The sequence below is a fragment of the Alosa alosa genome, chromosome 12, assembly GCF_017589495.1.
Source record: "Alosa alosa isolate M-15738 ecotype Scorff River chromosome 12, AALO_Geno_1.1, whole genome shotgun sequence".
Taxonomy (NCBI): domain Eukaryota; kingdom Metazoa; phylum Chordata; class Actinopteri; order Clupeiformes; family Clupeidae; genus Alosa; species Alosa alosa.
This window is the reverse complement of record NC_063200.1, coordinates 22,706,251-22,726,572: the sequence shown is the minus strand read 5'-3', so window position 1 is coordinate 22,726,572 and position 20,322 is coordinate 22,706,251. Positions and strand designations below refer to the sequence as shown.

Below are 20,322 nucleotides of genomic sequence, written 5' to 3'. Positions count from 1 at the left end.
CTACAGGACATATCAGGGACAGCCCTCTCAATATATGTGTGTGCGTATGTGTGTTTGTGTGTGTCTCTGTCTGTGTCTGTGTGTGAATGTCTGTGCGCGTATGTGCTTAGCTACCCTGCATTCTACACACACAGACACACACACACACACACACATACACCTACACACACACACACCTACACACACACAGACAGACACGCACACACACACACCTGTTTGACTGTAACGTGGAAACAAACAGGAGCCTCCCAGGACCAGAGCGAGTGTGGTTTGAGATGAAGTCCGCGGTGGGAAAATCTCACAGAGACCAACGCAGGGACAGCAGCTTGCCATAGCTTGGGAGAGCCAAACAGGTGAGTCCACAAGATCTATACCACCTATGTTAGACATGTCAATTTATATGCCAGTTTCGTTCAATGATGTGATTTTGGCTACCCAACTGACACACTGTTGAATCACTTTAAAAATATTGATACATTGCAGTTGTCTTTTGCGATGTCTGTCTTTTACTAAGGTGGTCCTCTTGGCCTCAGAAAGCCTTTATGTGGAGTAGTGTCATGGTCTTGGATAACAAATTGTGCATTGTTTCAGTATATAATGATCTTGTATTAGGTTACTTGACCAGTTTCCATTTTGTTTAGTCATGTTTCTCATGCATTTGATCCTGTATAGTTCCTCTATGTAAATTATTCATGTTTCGGGCTTATTGACCTAAACTGTCACTGGTTCAGAGTTAAAGGAATTATCCAGAGTAAAATGCACTTTAGATCAATTTACGGATGATTGGGAGTACATACGTTGAGTTGACATCCAAATCATGTTATTCGGATGTGTTTTGAGAAAGTTTGATGTTACCGTTTTTAGTCAAAACTCGTTAGCCTGAAAGTGAGGCGGGCATGTCATTTCGCCGCTACAAAACGCTATTTTTATACCTCTTCTACAGTTCCAAACAACATTACACTTACGTGGTAGTGAGTAGAGGGTCCCTAAAGCCAAACCGAAGTATCCCGAAGTCTTTATGTGGTCGGATAGAGAGTCCAGAATGAATTTCATCAAGCCAGTACCTTTCCGGAAATGTTGCCATCTTTGCTGCCAGCTTCAGGGGGAAGTCCGTAGGAGTCGATTGCTGAGTGTGGAGTAACACGCTCTGGAAATTCACAATTTCGTCGCCATTTTTTTTTTTTTTTTTTTTTTTTTAAACATAGTCCAGTCCATACAACAACTTCATTTCAATTTCTAAAGAAATACTGGACTATGTTTTTAAAAAAAAAAAAAAAAAAAACAGCAACGAAATTGTGAATTTCCAGAGCGTGTTACTCCACACTCAGCAATCAACTCCTACGGACTTTCCCTGAAGAGGACAACGAACTTTTTCAAAACACATCCGAATTGACTTGGATGTCAACACAACGTATGTACTCCCAATCATCCGTAAATTGACCTAAAGTGCATTTTACTCTGGATAATTCCTTTAAGAAATAATGAGGTTGCTGGCAATCTCTAAATTCCCCCAAAAATGAAATAATATTGGCTTATATCAACTGTCCCTTTGCTGAAAATTTGACTGACTGGGATGTAGCCTACAGTTCATATACATGGATTTCTATGCAACGTCACAAAAACATGCGTGCGCAACCAAGAGGCAGAAAGCACCATAGAACAGCATAGAGCAATGCAAAAGAGCAAAAGAATAAAATGAGTTTTTGTGCTGAAAACTGCACCAATTCGAAATCACGATGGTTAGAGAATTGGTAAATTGGTAAACGGGAAATCCATGTATAAACAGATCTATCTGTCTATCTGCAATTGAAAATGTTTCTTTAGAAGGTTGAGATGACATGCTGCTACAATTTCTTTTCAAATTAATCTACATTAATTAACATTAATCTAAACAATTTCACAAACAACAATCTCTACTTTCTGAATGCATATTTCCACGTACCACTTGATTGCAAGGGCCATGTAAAATCCTCACATTAATTTGTAATGGAACAAACATAAATATATCTATAATTTCCACTGGTTGAGTTCAGACCAGTCAAATGCCGTCTTGTGGTCCAGACAGGACATCACCAAATAGCAATGGCTAGATTTTTTTATCAGTAATAGCTGTGCTGTTGTTGGTGTATGCAAGACAAATCTGTTGACGCCCACCAGTCTGCTCCTGTCTGCTATAACATAACCGTAGTCACAATTCAAATCCACAAATGTAAAGTATTGTAAGAGGTCCTAGCATCATTGCATTCATAATTAAACACATTCTAGGCAAAGCAAGGCAAGTTTATTTATTTCAAACACAGAATTGGTTAATAATAGTAATTATGGTCAGAAGAGAGAACATAAACAGAATGATTGAAACCAAAATAAACCATGGGAGAGGTGCATAATTACGACCAAGCGCAAATTAAGACTTCTGATGTAATTAGAACAAGAGCATGCACACAATGTTACGGTATTAAACGGCATGTTTCCTTTTCCTTTTCAAACCTATAACCACAAAAAAGCAGTCCTCAATAGATGACCATTATATCACCCTACAGCAATTATAGAAATATGGTGTTATTATTGGTGTTTTTTGGTTGTGCTATAAAAGGACAGCTATAGCCTATAACATATTTGTCATATAGAATGTAAAAGACTTAAACCATACATTGCATTTACTCAGGTACACTCCTCCCTTTCTAATGAAAGGATCAACACACACACACACACACATCTTTCCTACTTGCAAAGTAAATACCTGTTGTTCACAGAATGTGTAATGAAAACACTAATAATTACAGAAGCAGAAAGATAGATTATTTGTTGAGTACAAATTAAACTCGAAGCAACATGTTTTTACGTTTAGGATGTTTTAACATTAAAAATATTTATGAAGAGGAAAACAATACATTTCAATTAAATAATAGAAAAGATGGCAAAAAACTAAATTATGAATGCCATTTTTCTTCTTTGATTGTGGATCTTTTTCGACTTTCATCCTCATCCCACCAATGGTCAAAGTAAGTTTCATGCACAGGAGCTTGACACATACAGTACATCGAGACAAAAATAGATTATGTGTTGAGTTGAGTTTGCTCTTAGACAAACCACCAGCCCAAATCTTCAGTTAGAGGTGTAATTCTCATTCTTAGGCGGTGTGAGTAATAGGTTTGACCAGAATGCGTGTCCACTGCCAAGAACTATTACACTTCTGGAGGAGCAGAACTCAACCTCTCCATGTTCACCTCAGTGGTGTGCCCAGGCCCTTCGAACCCTTCTGAGAAGGAGTGACACATAAATACACATATCAATATTATATCCAAAAAATGAGAAACAGAGTAAGCTATTATTCTATCTTGTTTGTATCATTGTACCAAGTGTACCATTTGTATGTGAAGATATGTGAGCAAATCTTACCCAGTCGCTGGCCTATCTTTTTTATTCCCCAGATACTCAGAGGAACACATGTCAAAAATAGACCAACTACAACAGCCATACGCACTATTACTGAAGGGGAAAACCCTAGGTTTTCATATTCCTCTGGTTTTGTCATTGTGGTGGCTGCATGAAAGAAGAATTGAACACAGGCCATCTTATTTCCTAAACATGTGAGGGACATACATTGAGGGGCTATATTTTTGTAGGCCTAGCTGTGGGTATGATGGTGAATTAGAGTGAACATTAACATGAGGTTTTAAAAATAATGTTGCAGGGTTTTAGTCCTCACTGGAAGACCAAAAGACTTGAAGTTGTAAGATGAAATTGCTTAAATCAACAAAAGAGTACACTAACATGAAAGCAAATCATGAACCTTTTCCTGCTGCTGAACTTATTCAACTATTGTATCTAACTAATATATCTATATCATATACAGACATAATCATTTTGGACTTACCATTAGCTTTTGAATTCACTGTTAATTGTGTTCCAGCTCCAGAAAACACATGGAGGACGGGAATGTCTTGGTACACTTTGCAGACAAATAAACCTGAATCATCTCTAGATACGTTAAGGATGACCATGGCATTTGAATTGAGATCTGTATCCTCTTCATATCCTCCATAATTTTTTCTCCATTTTTTAACCAGTTTATGGTGTATAATCTCTTCCAAGAGCATTGAATTTGCGCACTCCCTGGGTAAGATTTAAATTGGATGGTGCTTGCAAAACTGTGCCTGAAAGAAAATACACTACAACGAAGATAGATGTTCATTACTAAATTGCACATTTATATACATAATACGCATATAATCAGTATAGACCCGGTTAATATTGACTTACTTTGCGCAAACAGAAAAGACAGGAACAGGCAGCACTGGTGGACATGCAGGGGCTTCATGGTTGGGAACTGAGACTGGCATATAGTGCTCACACTGTACACTACACTGGTAAATAGTCTCATTTCCTCTTTCCTGTAACCAACAACAGATTTCTGAAGTCACCACAATGTTATTACCACTATATTTCTCCACCTCAGCACATATTTTCCGGTGCTTGGTGTTTTAAGACCCCAACATTGTCTTCCAGGCAGCACTGCATGGAAGGCAGGGTTAGGGTTAGGTGCCTTGAAATGCTTGATGGTGTTTTATGCCCCCAACGTCGTCTTCCAGGCAGCACTGCTACCGTCGACTTAAAGGCACCTTATCCTAAATCTAACCCTAACCTTAACCCATGCCTAACCATAGTGCCTTCCAGGCAGCGCTGCCTTAAAGACCATGTTGGGGGCAAAAAACACCAAGAAACCCTTGGAACACCATCGAGCATATTTTCCCTATATGTCTCAGTGGATGTAAGGAGTTGTCACAGGTCATCTATTGAATTACCTAGCAGCATGTGACATATCTTTATGATAGAATGGTTTTACAAAACATTTTTTCAGTATTCCTCTTCATCGCTACCATCTTCCTGATATATTTCAGACCACAATTAAACCATTTAAAAACATATCAGTAAGTTATCATCAAGAGATTAACACAATGGCTAAAACACATTTTTTGAAACCTTCCACCCTTTTTTCAATACTGTAAACACAAACCCCAAATCTCAAACTGCATTCCCAAAACCTCTGACAACCTCTGCAAAACTGAACAATCGCCTGTGCTGAAAACCAAACACTGTCTTCAGATCATTCACAAAGCAGGCAAAATGTAAACACTACTAAGCAGTCATAACACATTACATCAAAAAAAGCTCATATAGCTCCAGGAGCCGTTTAATTGTTTACGATACAACAAATGCATTATGCATTTAAGAAAAACAAAACAAAACAAAAAAAGATGTTGGATGGATTTAACATACTGTAAATCCAGTAAAAATATACATAAATAAATTCAAAGAATGGGGGTTTGTGTTTACAGTTTTGAGAAAAGGATGGAGAGTTTCAAAAAATGGGGAAAAACTGAATAGCGGAAAGGACAGGCATTTCAGTACTGTAAATGGGAAGTACATTGCAGTCTACAGCCTACTGATAGTTTCTGTCCATTGTTGATATGAACTTGCACTGTTCAGCAACCTGTTTACACTATAGCTTATATTGGTTGTCATCATTTGAAACAAGTGTAATCAATTTTGAATCATTGTGCTTAACATAGGGCATTTGTGCTTTGTTTGTGCTTTTTGCCACTTCTGGTTACCATTATGCATTACACATGCATCGCAATACAAAATGTGTTTTATTGCATGAGAATGTGTTTAGAGTTTTGCAAAAAGAGACTGAGATCTGCAAATTGATATATATTTTTATATCAGTTTTATATGTGAAAACTGTTTATGGTTTTGCGATCGATTCAGGAAATGTGTTCAGGCAACTGAAAATTTGGTTCAGAGAATGGAGTTTAGTGTTTTAGCAATTGTGAAAAACTGTAATGACCTTGAGTCAGTATCTGATGCATGATACTCCCCATAAATCTCTGTTTCTCGAAGTCACCAAGTACTGTTGTTACAGGGAGAAAAAAACAAAGTAGAGTACAGTAGAGAACCTGATGAAGATCTAAGGGGAGTGAGACAACACTAAAACAGGAGAGCAAATTGTACAGACTTTTCTTGGGAAAATTTTTCCTGAGGGAACACAGGGCTTTATTTGGATTGGACTGGATTGATGAGGGAAGGGGTCCTCTCATGTCTATACAACAAATGTACAACATCCAAAAGCTAAACCGTTTCTTGAAATGACTACAGGGCGAGATGTCTGAGGAAGACGCACCAGTCCCGGAGGCTCCAGTAGAGGGCGATGTGGAGCCCGCAGTCGTGACTCCTTCCAGAGACAGCCGCAAGTTGGACTGCATTATCTGCTACAGCGCCTACAACCTGACCGACCGGCTGCCCCGCAAGCTGTACTGTGGGCACACCTTCTGCCAAGCGTGCCTGCGACGCCTGGACACCATCATCAATGAACAGGTGGCCGTCAATGGATACACACCTACACACACACATAGTGCTTTTTTTTTAAAGTTTGTGTGTAATCATTAATAGCAATTTTCCTCTTAACAGCTGAGTTTAGAAGTGTAATTCTTTGGAAAGTTATATTTATTATACCAGACTCAATGTTTAAAAAAACATTGTTATCTAGGGATTTAACTTTTGTGTAAATATCCATCATGTGAGTGTTTGCCTTTAATCATGGGCTGTCTGTGTAGGGAGAGGGCCCCATCCATCTTTATAGACACCAGCAGAGTTGCGCTTTGATATCTTGGGACATGGACGGTAGAGGCTTTATCTTGGCAGTCCTCAAACTTTTAAACAATTTAGGCCTGTTGACCCAGAACCCTTAAGAACATACTTTGGATTTTCTGTCTGACCACGAAGCTTAGTCGTCCATCAGTTGTATCAGAAAAAAATTGCATATATCCATCTGCATCTGTTCATAGAGCTGTTTATCTCTTTGATTTATTGAACTTTATCTTAAGTGACACAGGCTAGTCAATAACAAAGTGGCTGTGGAATTAAATACCATCTGAACAATAAGCCTACCAGACAGACCTGACCAAATTTATGCAGAGACTTACATCACACATTCAGTAATGAGTCACACATGATCTTAACATCTTATACCACAAATACAGGGAAGGTGCAGCTTTATCTGTGTGTTCTCTTCTATGGGAATCAAACCCATGACAGCCTTGATGTTGATGGAATTAGCTGTTGATACATTTACACACGACTGACCTTTCCCCTGTCTGCTGTCTCCTTTGTCTGCCTCAGATGTGGATCCCCTGCCCCCAGTGCAGGCAGAACACCCCTCTGCCTCGAGGGGGCGCCAGCGGGCTCGACCTGGACCTGGCCGCCTTCCTGGGCGTGAAGGCTGAAGTGGATGGTGCGAGGGGCGGAGGCGTAGGGGCCTGGCACGGCGGGCCCGGCGGCCTTGGCAACCACCTGGAGCCCAAGCCATCCTTTAGCAAGCAGCCATCGCCACCCATCGTGGAGCAGCCGCCGTCGGCCTGGGTGCAGGGGGCGCTGGCCGAGCCGCGCTTCCAGCGGAGCCCGTGTTGCCGCCACTGCGTGCTCTGCTGCTGGTGCTGCTGAATGCGCACGCCGCCAAAAGAAAAGGGACGAGCATCTGGCTCAGCGGAGACTGCAGGCTGCATGTGTGAAGGCGCCACACAGGAACTGACAGTTCCTAGGGAGGACCTAAGAAAAGCAACTAAAGCCAGGCTGACACCACAAAAGTTGATCCTGATTTTGAAATTGGGTTGCATCACATGCATAAGGAGAATCTCCTGATGTTCTTATCTCTAATTTGAAAATTTGAAATACTACTACAACACTCAAAAACAATGGGGCTTGTGACCTTAGTGAAGAACCCTCCCATTTTCTCAGGCATGGTGTGGGTCTTTGCCACTGCCACCAGAAAAGTTTCAGCATTGCTGAATTTGAGCCACTGTCTGTCATTACATAGCTCTGTAACACACCTATGAGTCTACTGTTTAGTTTAATAAATATGTTTGAGAAAGTTAATCCAACTACAGACCACAGATTAAGTATTTCACTGGTCCATCAAGTGTGCAGAACACGGGTCCCCCTTGGACTGGGACTTCCCAGTTCAGCCCTGCATGTGTTGGTAGTCATCCTCAGGACAGTGCAGTTCCTGCATGTCAAGCAGGATTGAGGACAAAGATGTCTGTGAACTTGAAACTTCCATGCGCATGAGTGTGAACTTTGATGAACTTCATAATTATCAGCTGATGGACTTTCATGGTGTTTAGACTTTCTCCTGCCTGCTCTAGGTGTGTTGTACTTACATGGACGACATTCAAAGTTAATACTGTCTCTGCTTCCTACAAGTCTGGGACACTACCATTCTCTCAGGACTGCTGCTAAGCAAAGGTCCTCGCAAAGGACATGTGACCCTGCAAGGCGAAACCAGTCGTCTTGCGCACAGTGCTATTTTGAGAAAATCCACGATAAACAAGCGTACGGGTTAAAATGTCGAATTTCACGTTTTTCGCATAATTCGACAGTATACAGTCTACACTTTCATATTGTGAACAAATTTCACGGATAAACATACGTTTTGATTGTTAAACCCTGTTAAAACAAACGTTTTGATTGTTAGGTGAAGATTAAACACATTAGCAGTCATTCCATTTGTCCACGCTGCTATACGGTTTTACGGTAGAGCTAAAATGTACTCATAAGGCTACTCGTTATTCAATGTGTAAGCTCTCTGTCGTTCTTGGCAGATGTAACCAAATATGAATGTAAAAGACTTGCCTTTCAGGGCACGAACGGTCAAAAGCACGAACTTTTACAAATATCCTGACATCCAGGAGAAGTATTCCATTGACGTAGCACATTTTAAAAGTGGGCCTGTAGCCTACACAATCTGTGTACACAGAACTTCTTCTCCCCTTACTTCCCCCGAAATACATTAATTATATTCTATAGTGACACCTTATGACCGTCCCAGGTATTAACTAGGGGGCAGAAAGAGACACTCACTTGGTTGATAAAACTGGACATAGTCAGTCATCCGCTTCAGTCACGTTACTGTAAGGCCAGTAATAGCTGTGTCCTCACACCATCACACGTGTAGGGTTGGGTATCATTTGGGTTTTATCCGATACCGGTGCTAAATCAATACTTTTAAAACGGTGCCGTTGCCGAAACGGTGCCTGAACCGGTACTTTGTTTTTAAAATGTTTTAAATTAAAATGGTCTAAAGCATGAATTGCTTTTTTTTTTATTGATAAGACAAATTTGAACATGAAATTGAACTGTTATATTCAATTTACTATCAATATCTCATTGCTCCTATGAATAATACATTTAAATGTTAAAACAGCTTGCCATGCATGCACACACAATGGTGAGCTCTGCTTTCAAGTTTACCCAGTGTAGGCGGTTTGCCATAATGTATGTTAAAACCACTTGCCATAAAACTGCCAGGTCATGGACAATGGCATTTGCAAGCAAGCTAATCTAACAGAGACTCTATTTTCCAGTTAATTCTTGTCTTAACCCATAACACGCAGTAGTTTTGAACATGTTTGAACCGGTTACTTACTTTACAACTTAATTTTGTAAATTTTACCAAAACGACTGGTTTCGCCTTGCAGGGTCACATATGTCCTCACAAAGCCAGTAATAGAGATATGTGTATTTTTACCTCTTCTGTTTACATCTCAGTGGAGAGAAGGTCTAAGAGGACAAGCGTGAGGACTTGTATCTCTTTAATCTAGAGGACTCTCTATCTATCAAGAATTCAGGTTGTCTAAATCTCCTGTTGTCTCAGCTGAAAGCAGTACTATCATAGTTTGTATTTCTATTTCTTTCACTCACCAATTAATGCTGAAATAATGACAAAGACTTCTGACATTGTTTTTGTTTTTTTTTTAATAAAAACTGAAAGAATTGAAAAATGAGGCATCTGACATGCTTCTCACTAAAATTATCATCAGGTCTTGCATGTCTTTTTTTATCTTTCTAAAAATGTACAAATGTGAGGCAACAAACAATAGTCCACTCAAATTCTCCATACATTCCATGTTCATTAATAAAACCCACACACATCAGTTTTTTACAGTGTGGTTTGCCAGAAGGGTTGTCAGCAAGATCTGGTTGTCAGCAAGATTATGTTTGAATCGATGAGGCGATCACAAAAAAACATTTCTGAATTGTAAAATTAGACCACGCGGATAAAATCTGCGTGGTCTAATTTCACAGTTCAGGAATGTTTTCTGGTCAGCTCATAACATATCCGGATTGTTACCATGGAATCTTACAGGCAAACAGTCCAACAAGATGGTAATAAAGACTTTTTTGGGGGGGTCACTTTCCCACACACACACACACACACACACACTTTCCTAAGTGCACACACACATACATACATACATAGTCCCTCGAACTCTTTGTTACTCCGACATCCAGAGTTTGAAGGTGCGGTCATAGGAGCAGGTTGCTATGAACTGGCCGTCTGGAGACAGATCCACACCCATCACCTTGCCCTCGTGACCTGCCAACGTCTTTAGCGGAGACCAGCCAGGGTGGGTCCACACCTTCGCCATGTTGTCGTATGCACCAGTCAACAGGTAGTGACCGTCAGTGGCTGAGAGACGAAGAGGGAAAAGAGTTTAATAATGTTCCAACTGAATAGGGTGTAAATTCACTACGGCAGTCAAAGTCAGTCAAAGTATTGGCACTCCAAACTTAGTGCGAGTGAAATATTCAACTCACTAGTTCTATTCAAAACATCTCAGTTTCAATGCTCTTAACCAGGGTTCGACATTAATGGTTGCCCGGTTGCCCTTGGCTACCAAATTGTTACAAGTAGCAACCAGATATGGTTGGCTTTGACAACCAAAGCCTCATGCCTGGTTTCCAAGCTGGCAACCACTTTTAAAAGTTAACGTTGTGCCCTGCTCTTATAATATAAATATAAATAATTCCGTGGAAATGCATGTATTCCAGTTGCTGCTACTGGAATCAACTGGAATTTATGCATTTCCACAAAATTATTTTTGGAATCTGATCCCTCATCATACCTGTTCATTCGTACTCGTCGCTCGACTTATCGTGACTAAATTCAAGATGGCGGTGAACGGTAAACTTCCTGAAGGTACTGTCTGTATAAATCGTCTTGTAAATAAACTACCAGGGCTTTTTCAAAGTTCTCAATGTCTCGTTTTAAATGTCAGGGCCCTCGGAAGTGTGGAGCTACTTTGAGGCTCGTAATTTATTTGCATGGCTTGTCCGATGCCCGAGGCACCCCCATTGAAAACCTGTTGGTAGCATCGGCTAACTAGCGCCAGATTTCGAAGTGCAGGGGACAAACCGAGATGAGCTATGAGACAAAAGTTCACACTAGTTATCATGTTTCAACACACTTTAGGTCAATATCACACTGAACTTCTCCTTTAACTTCCCAGTCCATACATTTACTACAAGTTCTGTGAATGAGTGGATGCAACTCTTGCAGGTCTTAAATCATCCTTCAAAACTCAGTGCTGTTGTAAAAAAGTATTAATCGCCTGTCTGATCGAGAGGAAGAAAAGGAGGAGACTCACGCTGGAATTTGACTGAAGACAGGAGGTTCTGATGGGCAGGGATGGTGTAGATGCACTTCCTGTGACGCAAGTCCCACACCTTGCAGGTGTTATCCCCACTTCCTGTTGCAACGTTAAAGCTGCAGAGGGGAAAAAGCATTTCAGCAGCTGCAGCAGCATACCCATCTTAAAATGGTCCTGCCGATTTCATTCAAAGGTTCCTTACAAAGTAAAGATGACTGATGAGGCTTACATTTTAAAGTCAACAGCTTTGCCTTCAATGTCCTGTTGTGTCAACTCACCCATTGGGAGAAAAGTTGATACTGTAGATCTCCTTCAGATGACCCTCCAGGAACATGACGCAGCGACCAGTCCGCAGGTCCCAAATACGACCAAACGCGTCTAAACCACTGGAGAGAGAGAGAGAGAGAGAGAGAGAGAGAGAGAGAGAGAGAGAGAGAGAGAGAGAGAGAGAGAGAGAGAGAGAGAGAGAGAGAGAGAGAGAGAGAGAGATTGAGAGAAATGTTCAACTTAAAAGTGCTTTAAGTTTGGTCTTGACTTGATTTCTGTTGCACACCAATTGATACCAGAGAAGTGTCTTCATGTTTGAGACCACAACAATATGCAGTATGCATGCACACAACATTGAGGTCAAGGGTCACATACATGAGTTGAACCATGTGAATGGTTCTTTGTTCAACAGAGTCTGCCGTTACAATAACCATGACTTGCTTAAATTAAATTACAGAGCCATTCAGTCATTAGTGCGTCAAGGAGGGGCGGAATATGTCTAGAGCCTGTCAAGTTGTCCTGACTCAGACACACTGACGACTTGTCCTGTAAAGACTTGAAGGGGAGATGAATACTGCCTTTTAATCAGACAATTTGTCACATGAAGAATTTACAATAATTGCAGGAAGAATCAATTAAAACACAGTTGAAACATTAGTTGTAAGCAATACAATCCTATGGATCCAGTCTAATGTTTTGACATTTCCAGTCAAGCATAATTTGGTTTCTTTTTTTAAAGTATAAATTTTGGGGCTTTTTTGCCTTTATTTGGACATGACAGGAAGTGGGAGAGAGTGAAGGGGTGGGAATCAGGAAATGACCGCAGGTCAGATTCGAACCTGGGTCCCCGCATGGTACAGGCGCTGTAGCCTGCTGCGCCACAGCACCCTCAGTCAACCATAATATTAACAACCATTAACATCGTAGATAGTACTCAACTCTGGACTGTTCTAAGTCTATATGTAGGAAAGACCCTAATCCAGTTCTGTTATCTAATGACAAAGAGAAACAGTTAATCTCATATGAATTTATAATAACTGAGATTGATAGGGGTCTTATCAGTTTAGAGTGCTAAGAGCTGAGCCACAGAGTAGAGTATATGAGGTGCATCAGAGGCCAATCTAAGGGCCTTACCCAGTCCCTGCCAAAGAACCATCTGGGTGGAAGTGCAGGTCATGGACACCCTTGCTGTGGCCCTCCTGGTGAAGAATTTCTTCTTGTGCATCCAAGTCCCACAGCCGCCAGGAGTTATCATAACTGGGGTGGTTGAGGAAAGAAGATCGAAAGAAGATGGGTGTTGAATTAATCAGTAATTAATATGTTAGTAGTGGTTTGAATTTGACACAATTTGGCGCATTTTGTTTGTTAGAACACAACAGCAGACTGTACTCACCAGGTGGTACCCAAAAAGCGTCCGGATGGATGCCAGGCTACTCGTGCCACCCTAACGGAGTGCCCCTCTATGTCAGCAACGGGCTCATCACTGTTGAAAGGTGATAAGGATTAATTGATGCAGAGTATTTGTTACTTCATAAATTCACACAAGCCCTTATATAGACATTTACTGTGTCTCATTATATTCAGGCCGTTGCCAAAAAGGAAACCATTATGCATTGGATGACCATGTCTTTACATTACATTAGGCTGACGCTTTTTTAGCCAAAGCGACTTACAACATGGTAAACAGTAAACAGTCTTTGTCAGCAATTCACAGATTAAATGTGAATTGATTTAATTCTGACCTGTCCAGACTCCACAGCTTGACTGATCCATCCGCGGCACAGGAGGCCATGTTGATGTCCGATTCCTCCAGGGATAGCGTGGCCTTTGGGTGGAAACAGATTGCCCCCACATTGGTGTCATGACCTGAAAAAGGGTTGTCAGTATTTGTGATCAATCATTGCAAAGAGAACAGCTCAACACAACATATAATGAGACATCAGCCAATTAGGCAATAGAGTCTTCTGCTGATAATACAATTTAAATATTTCCATTGGATAACAAGCTTGTTTGTGAAACTGCTGTCATTGCTATCTATTGCTGTCACAATTGGATGTGCTGTAACTTTGAATACTGTAGCTACTGCTGCGGTCATTATTTAGGCTATTGATACTGAATCATGACTACATTTTTGACAGTATTTAATAACATGTCAAGCAAGCACTTAATGGTATTGCACATCACCATACAGGATTCAGACATTAGAAATGGCAATTTCCCATGGCTCAACAAGAAGACACAAAGAGCTCATGCACTTACCCCTTAGTGTGCGGACCAAGCTGCAGTCGGGGATATTCCAGAGTTTACATAAGCCACTCCTGCAGTCACATGGAAGCAATTAATTAATACATTTGTAACAGAAAATAAATTGTGTTTACAAACAGCATGCCTTTGATCAACCTAGTAATGCATCAGGATACACTATTATTTGACAACATACATCCATTCTATTTCAAAACAAACTCTATCTAATAAATACATACCATGAGGCTGTAACGAGTAGTTTAGAGTTGGGACTGAACTGACAGTATGAAATAGGTCTGTCATCTCCAATCTGACTGCAGAAGTTATTTAGATTCTAGAGTGAGAAAAAAAAGAGACAATCACTCTACAATGTTGTTTGCGGAGAAACACACAAGATGCAGATACTGATTAAAGTGGTTGGATGGTTATACTACTTCTTACATCATATAGACTTTTAAAGGCACTTTAATCTGTTTCACTGTTCTGTGCACTTATTCTGACTGATATTAATTGGCTCTCTTTGGTGAACCCTAGGAGCTATGGCTGCATACCCTGAGATTTTTGTGGAGCTCCTGTTGCTTGACCGTGCGTGTGGACTCTGGGATTTCCTTATGAGCTCTGGCCTCTTCCAGCCGTTTCATTGCCCTGAACACACACACACAAATCATATGACATCAGAGGAACATTTGACCAACATTTACAAAATAATCTTATTTAGACTGTTGTTGTTTAGACTCTGCAACAAACTGTAACATGTTAAAACATCATAGGATATGCACACAGGATAATTTCTACTACAGGAGTTTTTAGTTAACAGAGGAGTTGTCAGAGTCTGTGTTTGCTGCATCATGGTATTGTGCATTGGAAAAATCATGCCTTTAGATTCCCGTCTTATCTTGTCTCACACACCCTTTCCCTGTAAATATGTCTGAATGGGATGACGGGACGCTTACCTGGGCAGAGAGTAGTGGGCGATCCACAGTCGAGCATCTTTCAGAGTAGTAGGGCCCTCGTGATACCACGTCTGCTGACACTAAAAGACGTGTACATTTTTGGCAGGTGAGCACAATATACAGAAAAAGCCAGGTACATCATTTATGAAAGCAGGGGTCAGATGATCCAATCACCTCATCCTGGCTTCGCTTGGCTTTTTCCTCCTCCTTCTTGGACTTCTTCAGTGCATCAGGCCCCACCACAGACAGGATGTTCCTTAATCTGAATCAGATAACGAAGACTTGTAATGTAAACACTCAATGTGAAATTCAAAGTCCAGACGGCACAAGGCCTTTTTTGTTATTATCATAAAATAAATGTAAAACCCTTGTGAGGTGGTGTGACAATTAAATACTAATTTACCTCTCTCTTCTGTCTGCTGGCCCCTCCCCAAAGAGTGTGATTGGCTCGCCGAGAGCTCGTAAGCAAGCTTTGACTTCTGCATCGTCAGTGGATACAGTGATCTGTCTTGCTCTCTTACGCCTCTCAAATTCAGCCAGCACCTCTGACTGTCTCTCGCTCACACGCTCCTCCATGTCCATCACCTCACCTAGGAGACAGTGTGCTCATTTACTTCTTGAGAGATATCTGCTTTCCCAGAGTCCATGAAATTACAGGTAAATTAGTAAACAAGTACACCCAGTTATGCAATAGTTGTCATTTGTCTTCAGCACTACAATGCAATCATGCTTCATTCACAAAATTGAGATTCATTCATCAACTGACCACTAGATATGTTGATGTTGCCAGCCTCGATTCCAGCTTTGACCCCATCTTTCCCTGACCCACTGGCACCTTCCCGGCCCAACCGTTCTCGCTCCTTCTCCTCTAGACTCCCATAGAAGATGCGAGACCTCTTCACCATGGGTACGTCCTCGTCGTCCGACATCTTTATAGTTTTCTTGTCAAAGGTATAGACAGATCTGGAGCCTGTTGAACCAGGATTAAAGTTTAATTGGGTTACACTTCTGGACAGATAGTTATTTCCCTGTGAATTTCCCTTCTGGTTGTGTGACAGAGCTGCCAGTGCTCTGCGAAACATAATTAAAGTTAACTGAAATGCTCAGAGTAACGTTATGACAACACACAGAAACACACACGACACAACCAAAAATCAGTAACGTTAGCGTTATTCCACACTAACATTTAGACAAAGATACTTTATTGTCCCCACCTTCTGTTGTTAAGTTCTGTGACAGTTATACTGAATAAAATTGTACTAAAATATGAAGCACTATCTTCTTTGATACAAGTTTGTATCACCAGGCAGGCAAGACGGTAAACTTCCGACCATGCATTACCCAACAGCTACCTTTAGCATTTAGACAAAAATATGATACATGGCTCCATAATAGGTTTGCAAACGATAGAAACCACATAAAACGCAGCGATGAACGTTAAATAAAACAGCTGTACAACAATATAAGTATGCCTATTCACAATTACCTTTTCAATGAAGAAGCAACGAAACAGCCGCGTTTTGCTGGTCGCACAGAATATGCGTAAGCGCTGCGCTCTTTCAAAGACGGATGATGATTTTTGCCAAAGTCAGTTCGTCAGGATTCATAGCGACATCTGGTGTATAGGAGGCCCACCTAATTAGTCAGTTACACTTTAAATAATGGCAGATTAGATTAAAGTTGGAATAATTAAACATTAATAAGATGTACTGTGCGATTTGTTTTATGCCAAGCTCATTTTGAGTGTATTGTTTTTCTCACTATCGTCCTCCTTGGGTTGCGTGATAGCAGAGTGATAGTCTGCAGTAGGAAAAACACATTTCCCAGAAACCTTTACACGATTGATGATATCATATGATGGCGACTCAGAGTGTGTAGCAAGAACAAATTGTGCAGTAGTAAGTATAAAACGTTATATCCACAAACTATTTTACTAAACGTTTTAACAGCCTCTATAGTAGAATGCCGTGTTACTGTCATTCGTAAGATATGGCTAAATTGGCTTGAAGTTTGTTTGTTGCTATTATTGGTCTTGGAAAACTGGTGTTGTTGATTAACGAAGTTAGCTATAACGTTAAACGTTAGCTTGCCAGTAATGACCTAATTAAGGTACACGGTTTTTATAATGGTTGTAAGTATAATAATCATGACGTTTACATGACTCGAAATGTAAGTTAAACGTAGATGTCTATGCCAAATGTAAACACGTTAGTGTAAAGTGACTTGTGTCTTTGATACTGTTGTGACATTGGAGATACGATGATTTTACTAAAATGGAAACGTAATATCAGTGATGGAGAATCAGAAGATTTCAGTAACTGTTCTTTCTAATGTTTTACGAAAATTTGTTTATTTTGCAAAGTTACCGAGGAGCTACCCAAAACCAGTTAAGGATGCTACGAAGAAAGCCAACACGTCTGGAGTTGAAATTGGATGACACAGAGGAGTTTGAGAGTGTCAAGAAGGAGCTTGAGGTAATTTCACAGCAAGCAAAGTCAAAGCATGATCAGATTCAGATGGTTTGTGAAAAAGAGTATGAAAATGTTAAAATGTTCTTGCCTTCTAATGTCCGCTTGAGACAAATAGACAAAGACGTAGAGGCAGGTCTGGAAAGCAATAATATCATTCAGGTGTATGGTCTCAAAAGCTTCAAGTTCATATATATGTATATAAAATAACGATTGTCCTTTGCATGTATCAAACAATAAAAATGGAGAACATCTAATGAAGAGAACAGTCATGCAGTGACACACTCAGATAGGCTACAACATAATACAACCTTCAAAGTGAAATGTTCCTACTTCAGTTAAGTTTGTTATCATAGAGCAGTGGTCCCCAAACTTTTTCTTCCGAGGGCCAGCTCACTATGCCTGGCTCTAAGAGAGGGCCAGGGACTCGGAGTATTAGTAACCATAAATAGCTTAGCAGCAACAACAGCAGTCTACCTTTGTTGAATATTCCATTACATTTAATCATAGGTTACTGCAATTTAATACCATTGTTAGCTGTGTTTATGTTGCCATCATGCCATATCAGTGTAAAATGTAGCTCAAATGAAATAATACTAATAAAAAGACTTTTGCATTCCCAAAAGTATTAGCAGGTAGTCCCAAAAGTATATTTCATTAAAAATGTGTGAACTCTGAACTCTGAAAATTTAAAGTTCTCAAACTATGAGAATTTTATGAAGTGCTGAAGTGGTCTGAAATGACCACCATTCAACATTTGAACAAATAAAAATAATTATCCCAGAAAGTCCTAGAAAAATGACTTGAATATAAGTTAGTTAGTTATTAACAATTAATTGATACACTTTTAGAATACTTTGAGCACTGATGCAGTCAGCATAGGCCTCATTACATTGTTTGCAGATAGGCCTACATTTCATTCCGTTTTTGATGGCAAACGCGAAACAGCGCCAAAACAACCACCAGTGGACAAAGAGTATTACATGTGTACTGTTAACCCTTAAAGGTGTAGGTTTTGAACATTCTAAGTTTCAAGAAACAATTAAAGGTTCTAAAATTCTATGTTGAATTCAATGAACCCAGATATTCTTTAGAATGTTAATTTCCCAACATTCCCGTCACACCGTTGTGACGGTACTCCTTTAAGGGTTAAGACTCACCATAGAGAATGAATGGGGAAATTATGGAGGTTATAGTTTGACGATGTCGTACTCCGTGGAGTGGTGGTGCGACCCCAGATGTGTTTAAAGTGTAATTCCAGAGTAAATTGAACCCAGGGTCTTTTTCACCAATAAACTTGCGGTACACACAAGTTATTGATGCTTTGTTTTATATCTAGTATTCCTTGCATAACCTTGGAAATGAGTGTCCCTTTGCACTCGGCATGCAAGATCCAGCCTTGAATACCCTGTTGTATTCTTTCTGGGAGCTTAAGCGACGAGCGAGGCTCATGAGAGGAAAAGATTCAAAGGCAGGCCTGGGAAGCAATAAGACACACCAACAAACAAACGTTGTACAACAACAACAACAGTGTTCTCTAAAGCTTCAAAGTTTATTACATGAATCAACCAGTAGTAGAAATGATTGGCCTTTGCATGTATCAATATCATGCGTTCCCAAAAGTATTAGCAGGGAGTCCCATAAGTATTATATTCCAAATGTGTGAACTCTGAACTCTGTGTCTGCATACACAGCTCAAGTTGTGAACAAGCAATATCCTACAAATAATTCAAAGTTCTCAAACTATGAGAGTTTTATGAAGTGCTGGCAAAAACCTCTGAAATCACCTTATGAGAACTTTGTGAACTCTATGAACATTTGAATGAGTGAATAAAAAAAATAGAAATAATTATCCCAGAAAGTCCCAGAAATATGACTTAAATAGAAGTTAGTTAGTTATTAACAATGAATTGATAAACTTTTAGAATACTTTAAGCACTGATGCAGTCAGCATAGGCCTCTTACATTGTTTGCAGGTAGGCCTACATTTCATTCAGTTTTCGATGGCAAACGCGAAACAGCGCCAAAACAACCACCAGTGGACAAAAAAAGTATTTCACGTGTATTGTTAAGACTCGCCATAGAGAATGAATGGGGGAAATTACGGAGGTCATAGTTTGACGATGTCGTTCTCCCGTGCGGGTCAGATGCTATATACCACGGACATGTTTTGGGGGGCCACCCAAAATGAGGTGGCGGGCCGTAGTTTGGGGACCACTGTCATAGAGTATGAGAGCAGAAATCCTGCACTCGCAAAAAAAAAAAAAAAAAAAAAAAAAAAAAACATACGTGTGCAGTTTCTCCGTGTTGACTCGCTAATGTGTTTTTAATTTCCAGAGCCGTAAGAAACAGCGTGAAGAGGCAGATGTAGTTGGAGTGGCAGCATCAAGTGAGATTGGCGGTGCAGCTGGTGGCGCTGAGGGGAAGACTCGAGAGCAAATGATCCACGACCGCATAGGCTATAAACCCCATCCCAAGCCCAACACGTTACCATCCTTGTTTGGAAATCTCTCCTTTTGAGTGTTTTGTGCTTCAAGGACTTAAGATTGTAACAACAATGTTAGTAATAACAATGTGACTGTTCTACTCGTGCACAGTGGTCCCGTTCTACATCTCAAAGTGAGCATGTATGTATTCGTAAGTGCAAAATTTCTAACACAAATGTATTTTTTTTATATACAATGTAAATTTTTGTTTTTTGTTATGTTGCCAAGGAACATTTACTGATTTGGATAACTACAACTCAAGAGGTTTGTTTCAAAGCAACATTGAACATTAGGATCTGTGGTAATTTGTGTGTGTGTCTGGGGAATATTTTTTTTTTAATTGAAATAAATTACTTTCAATCTAATTTTTGACTACAATACAACACCTACACCAATGATGCAGTTATGTGTAATG

General features: G+C 40.2%; 3 protein-coding genes across 3 annotated transcripts; 2 read left to right on the top strand and 1 right to left on the bottom strand.

Annotated features, from left to right (window-relative positions):
• Window positions 1-291: 291 nt before the first annotated feature.
• Window positions 292-8,371, top strand: rnf224 (ring finger protein 224). Its single transcript, XM_048259629.1, has 3 exons — window positions 292-353; window positions 6,160-6,378; window positions 7,183-8,371. Exons 2-3 carry the CDS (start codon window positions 6,166-6,168, stop codon window positions 7,501-7,503), a joined length of 534 nt encoding a protein of 177 aa, XP_048115586.1. The 5' UTR covers window positions 292-353; window positions 6,160-6,165; the 3' UTR covers window positions 7,504-8,371.
• A 1,474-nt stretch (window positions 8,372-9,845) lies between these two features.
• Window positions 9,846-16,513, bottom strand: prpf4 (PRP4 pre-mRNA processing factor 4 homolog (yeast)). Its single transcript, XM_048259062.1, has 14 exons — window positions 16,440-16,513; window positions 15,720-15,923; window positions 15,357-15,543; window positions 15,128-15,215; window positions 14,954-15,033; window positions 14,552-14,645; window positions 14,240-14,334; window positions 14,016-14,074; window positions 13,499-13,622; window positions 13,150-13,239; window positions 12,891-13,013; window positions 11,768-11,875; window positions 11,487-11,605; window positions 9,846-10,528 (listed from the first exon to the last, which is right to left on the bottom strand). Exons 2-14 carry the CDS (start codon window positions 15,880-15,882, stop codon window positions 10,335-10,337), a joined length of 1,524 nt encoding a protein of 507 aa, XP_048115019.1. The 5' UTR covers window positions 15,883-15,923; window positions 16,440-16,513; the 3' UTR covers window positions 9,846-10,334.
• Window positions 16,514-16,747: 234 nt separating this feature from the next.
• cdc26 (cell division cycle 26 homolog) lies at window positions 16,748-20,272 on the top strand. The gene is made up of 3 exons (XM_048259338.1): window positions 16,748-16,851; window positions 17,316-17,427; window positions 19,759-20,272. The coding sequence occupies exons 2-3, from the start codon at window positions 17,347-17,349 to the stop codon at window positions 19,939-19,941; spliced, it is 264 nt and encodes an 87-aa protein (XP_048115295.1). The 5' UTR covers window positions 16,748-16,851; window positions 17,316-17,346; the 3' UTR covers window positions 19,942-20,272.
• Window positions 20,273-20,322: the final 50 nt, after the last annotated feature.

What these genes read in the sequence shown, in the direction of transcription:
- cdc26 (XM_048259338.1), top strand. Translation starts at nt 17,347, where the DNA reads ATGCTACGAAGAAAGCCAACACGTCTGGAGTTGAAATTGGATGACACA. An exon ending in GTGTCAAGAAGGAGCTTGAG is followed by an intron (nt 17,428 to 19,758) that starts GTAATTTCACAG and finishes TTTAATTTCCAG; the next exon opens with AGCCGTAAGAAACAGCGTGA.
- prpf4 (XM_048259062.1), bottom strand. Translation starts at nt 15,882, where the DNA reads ATGTCGGACGACGAGGACGTACCCATGGTGAAGAGGTCTCGCATCTTC. An exon ending in AAGCTGTGGAGTCTGGACAG is followed by an intron (nt 13,240 to 13,498) that starts GTCAGAATTAAA and finishes ACCTTTCAACAG; the next exon opens with TGATGAGCCCGTTGCTGACA. An exon ending in GTCTTCAGTCAAATTCCAGC is followed by an intron (nt 10,529 to 11,486) that starts GTGAGTCTCCTC and finishes TTCGTCTCTCAG; the next exon opens with CCACTGACGGTCACTACCTG.
- rnf224 (XM_048259629.1), top strand. Translation starts at nt 6,166, where the DNA reads ATGTCTGAGGAAGACGCACCAGTCCCGGAGGCTCCAGTAGAGGGCGAT. An exon ending in ACACCATCATCAATGAACAG is followed by an intron (nt 6,379 to 7,182) that starts GTGGCCGTCAAT and finishes TGTCTGCCTCAG; the next exon opens with ATGTGGATCCCCTGCCCCCA.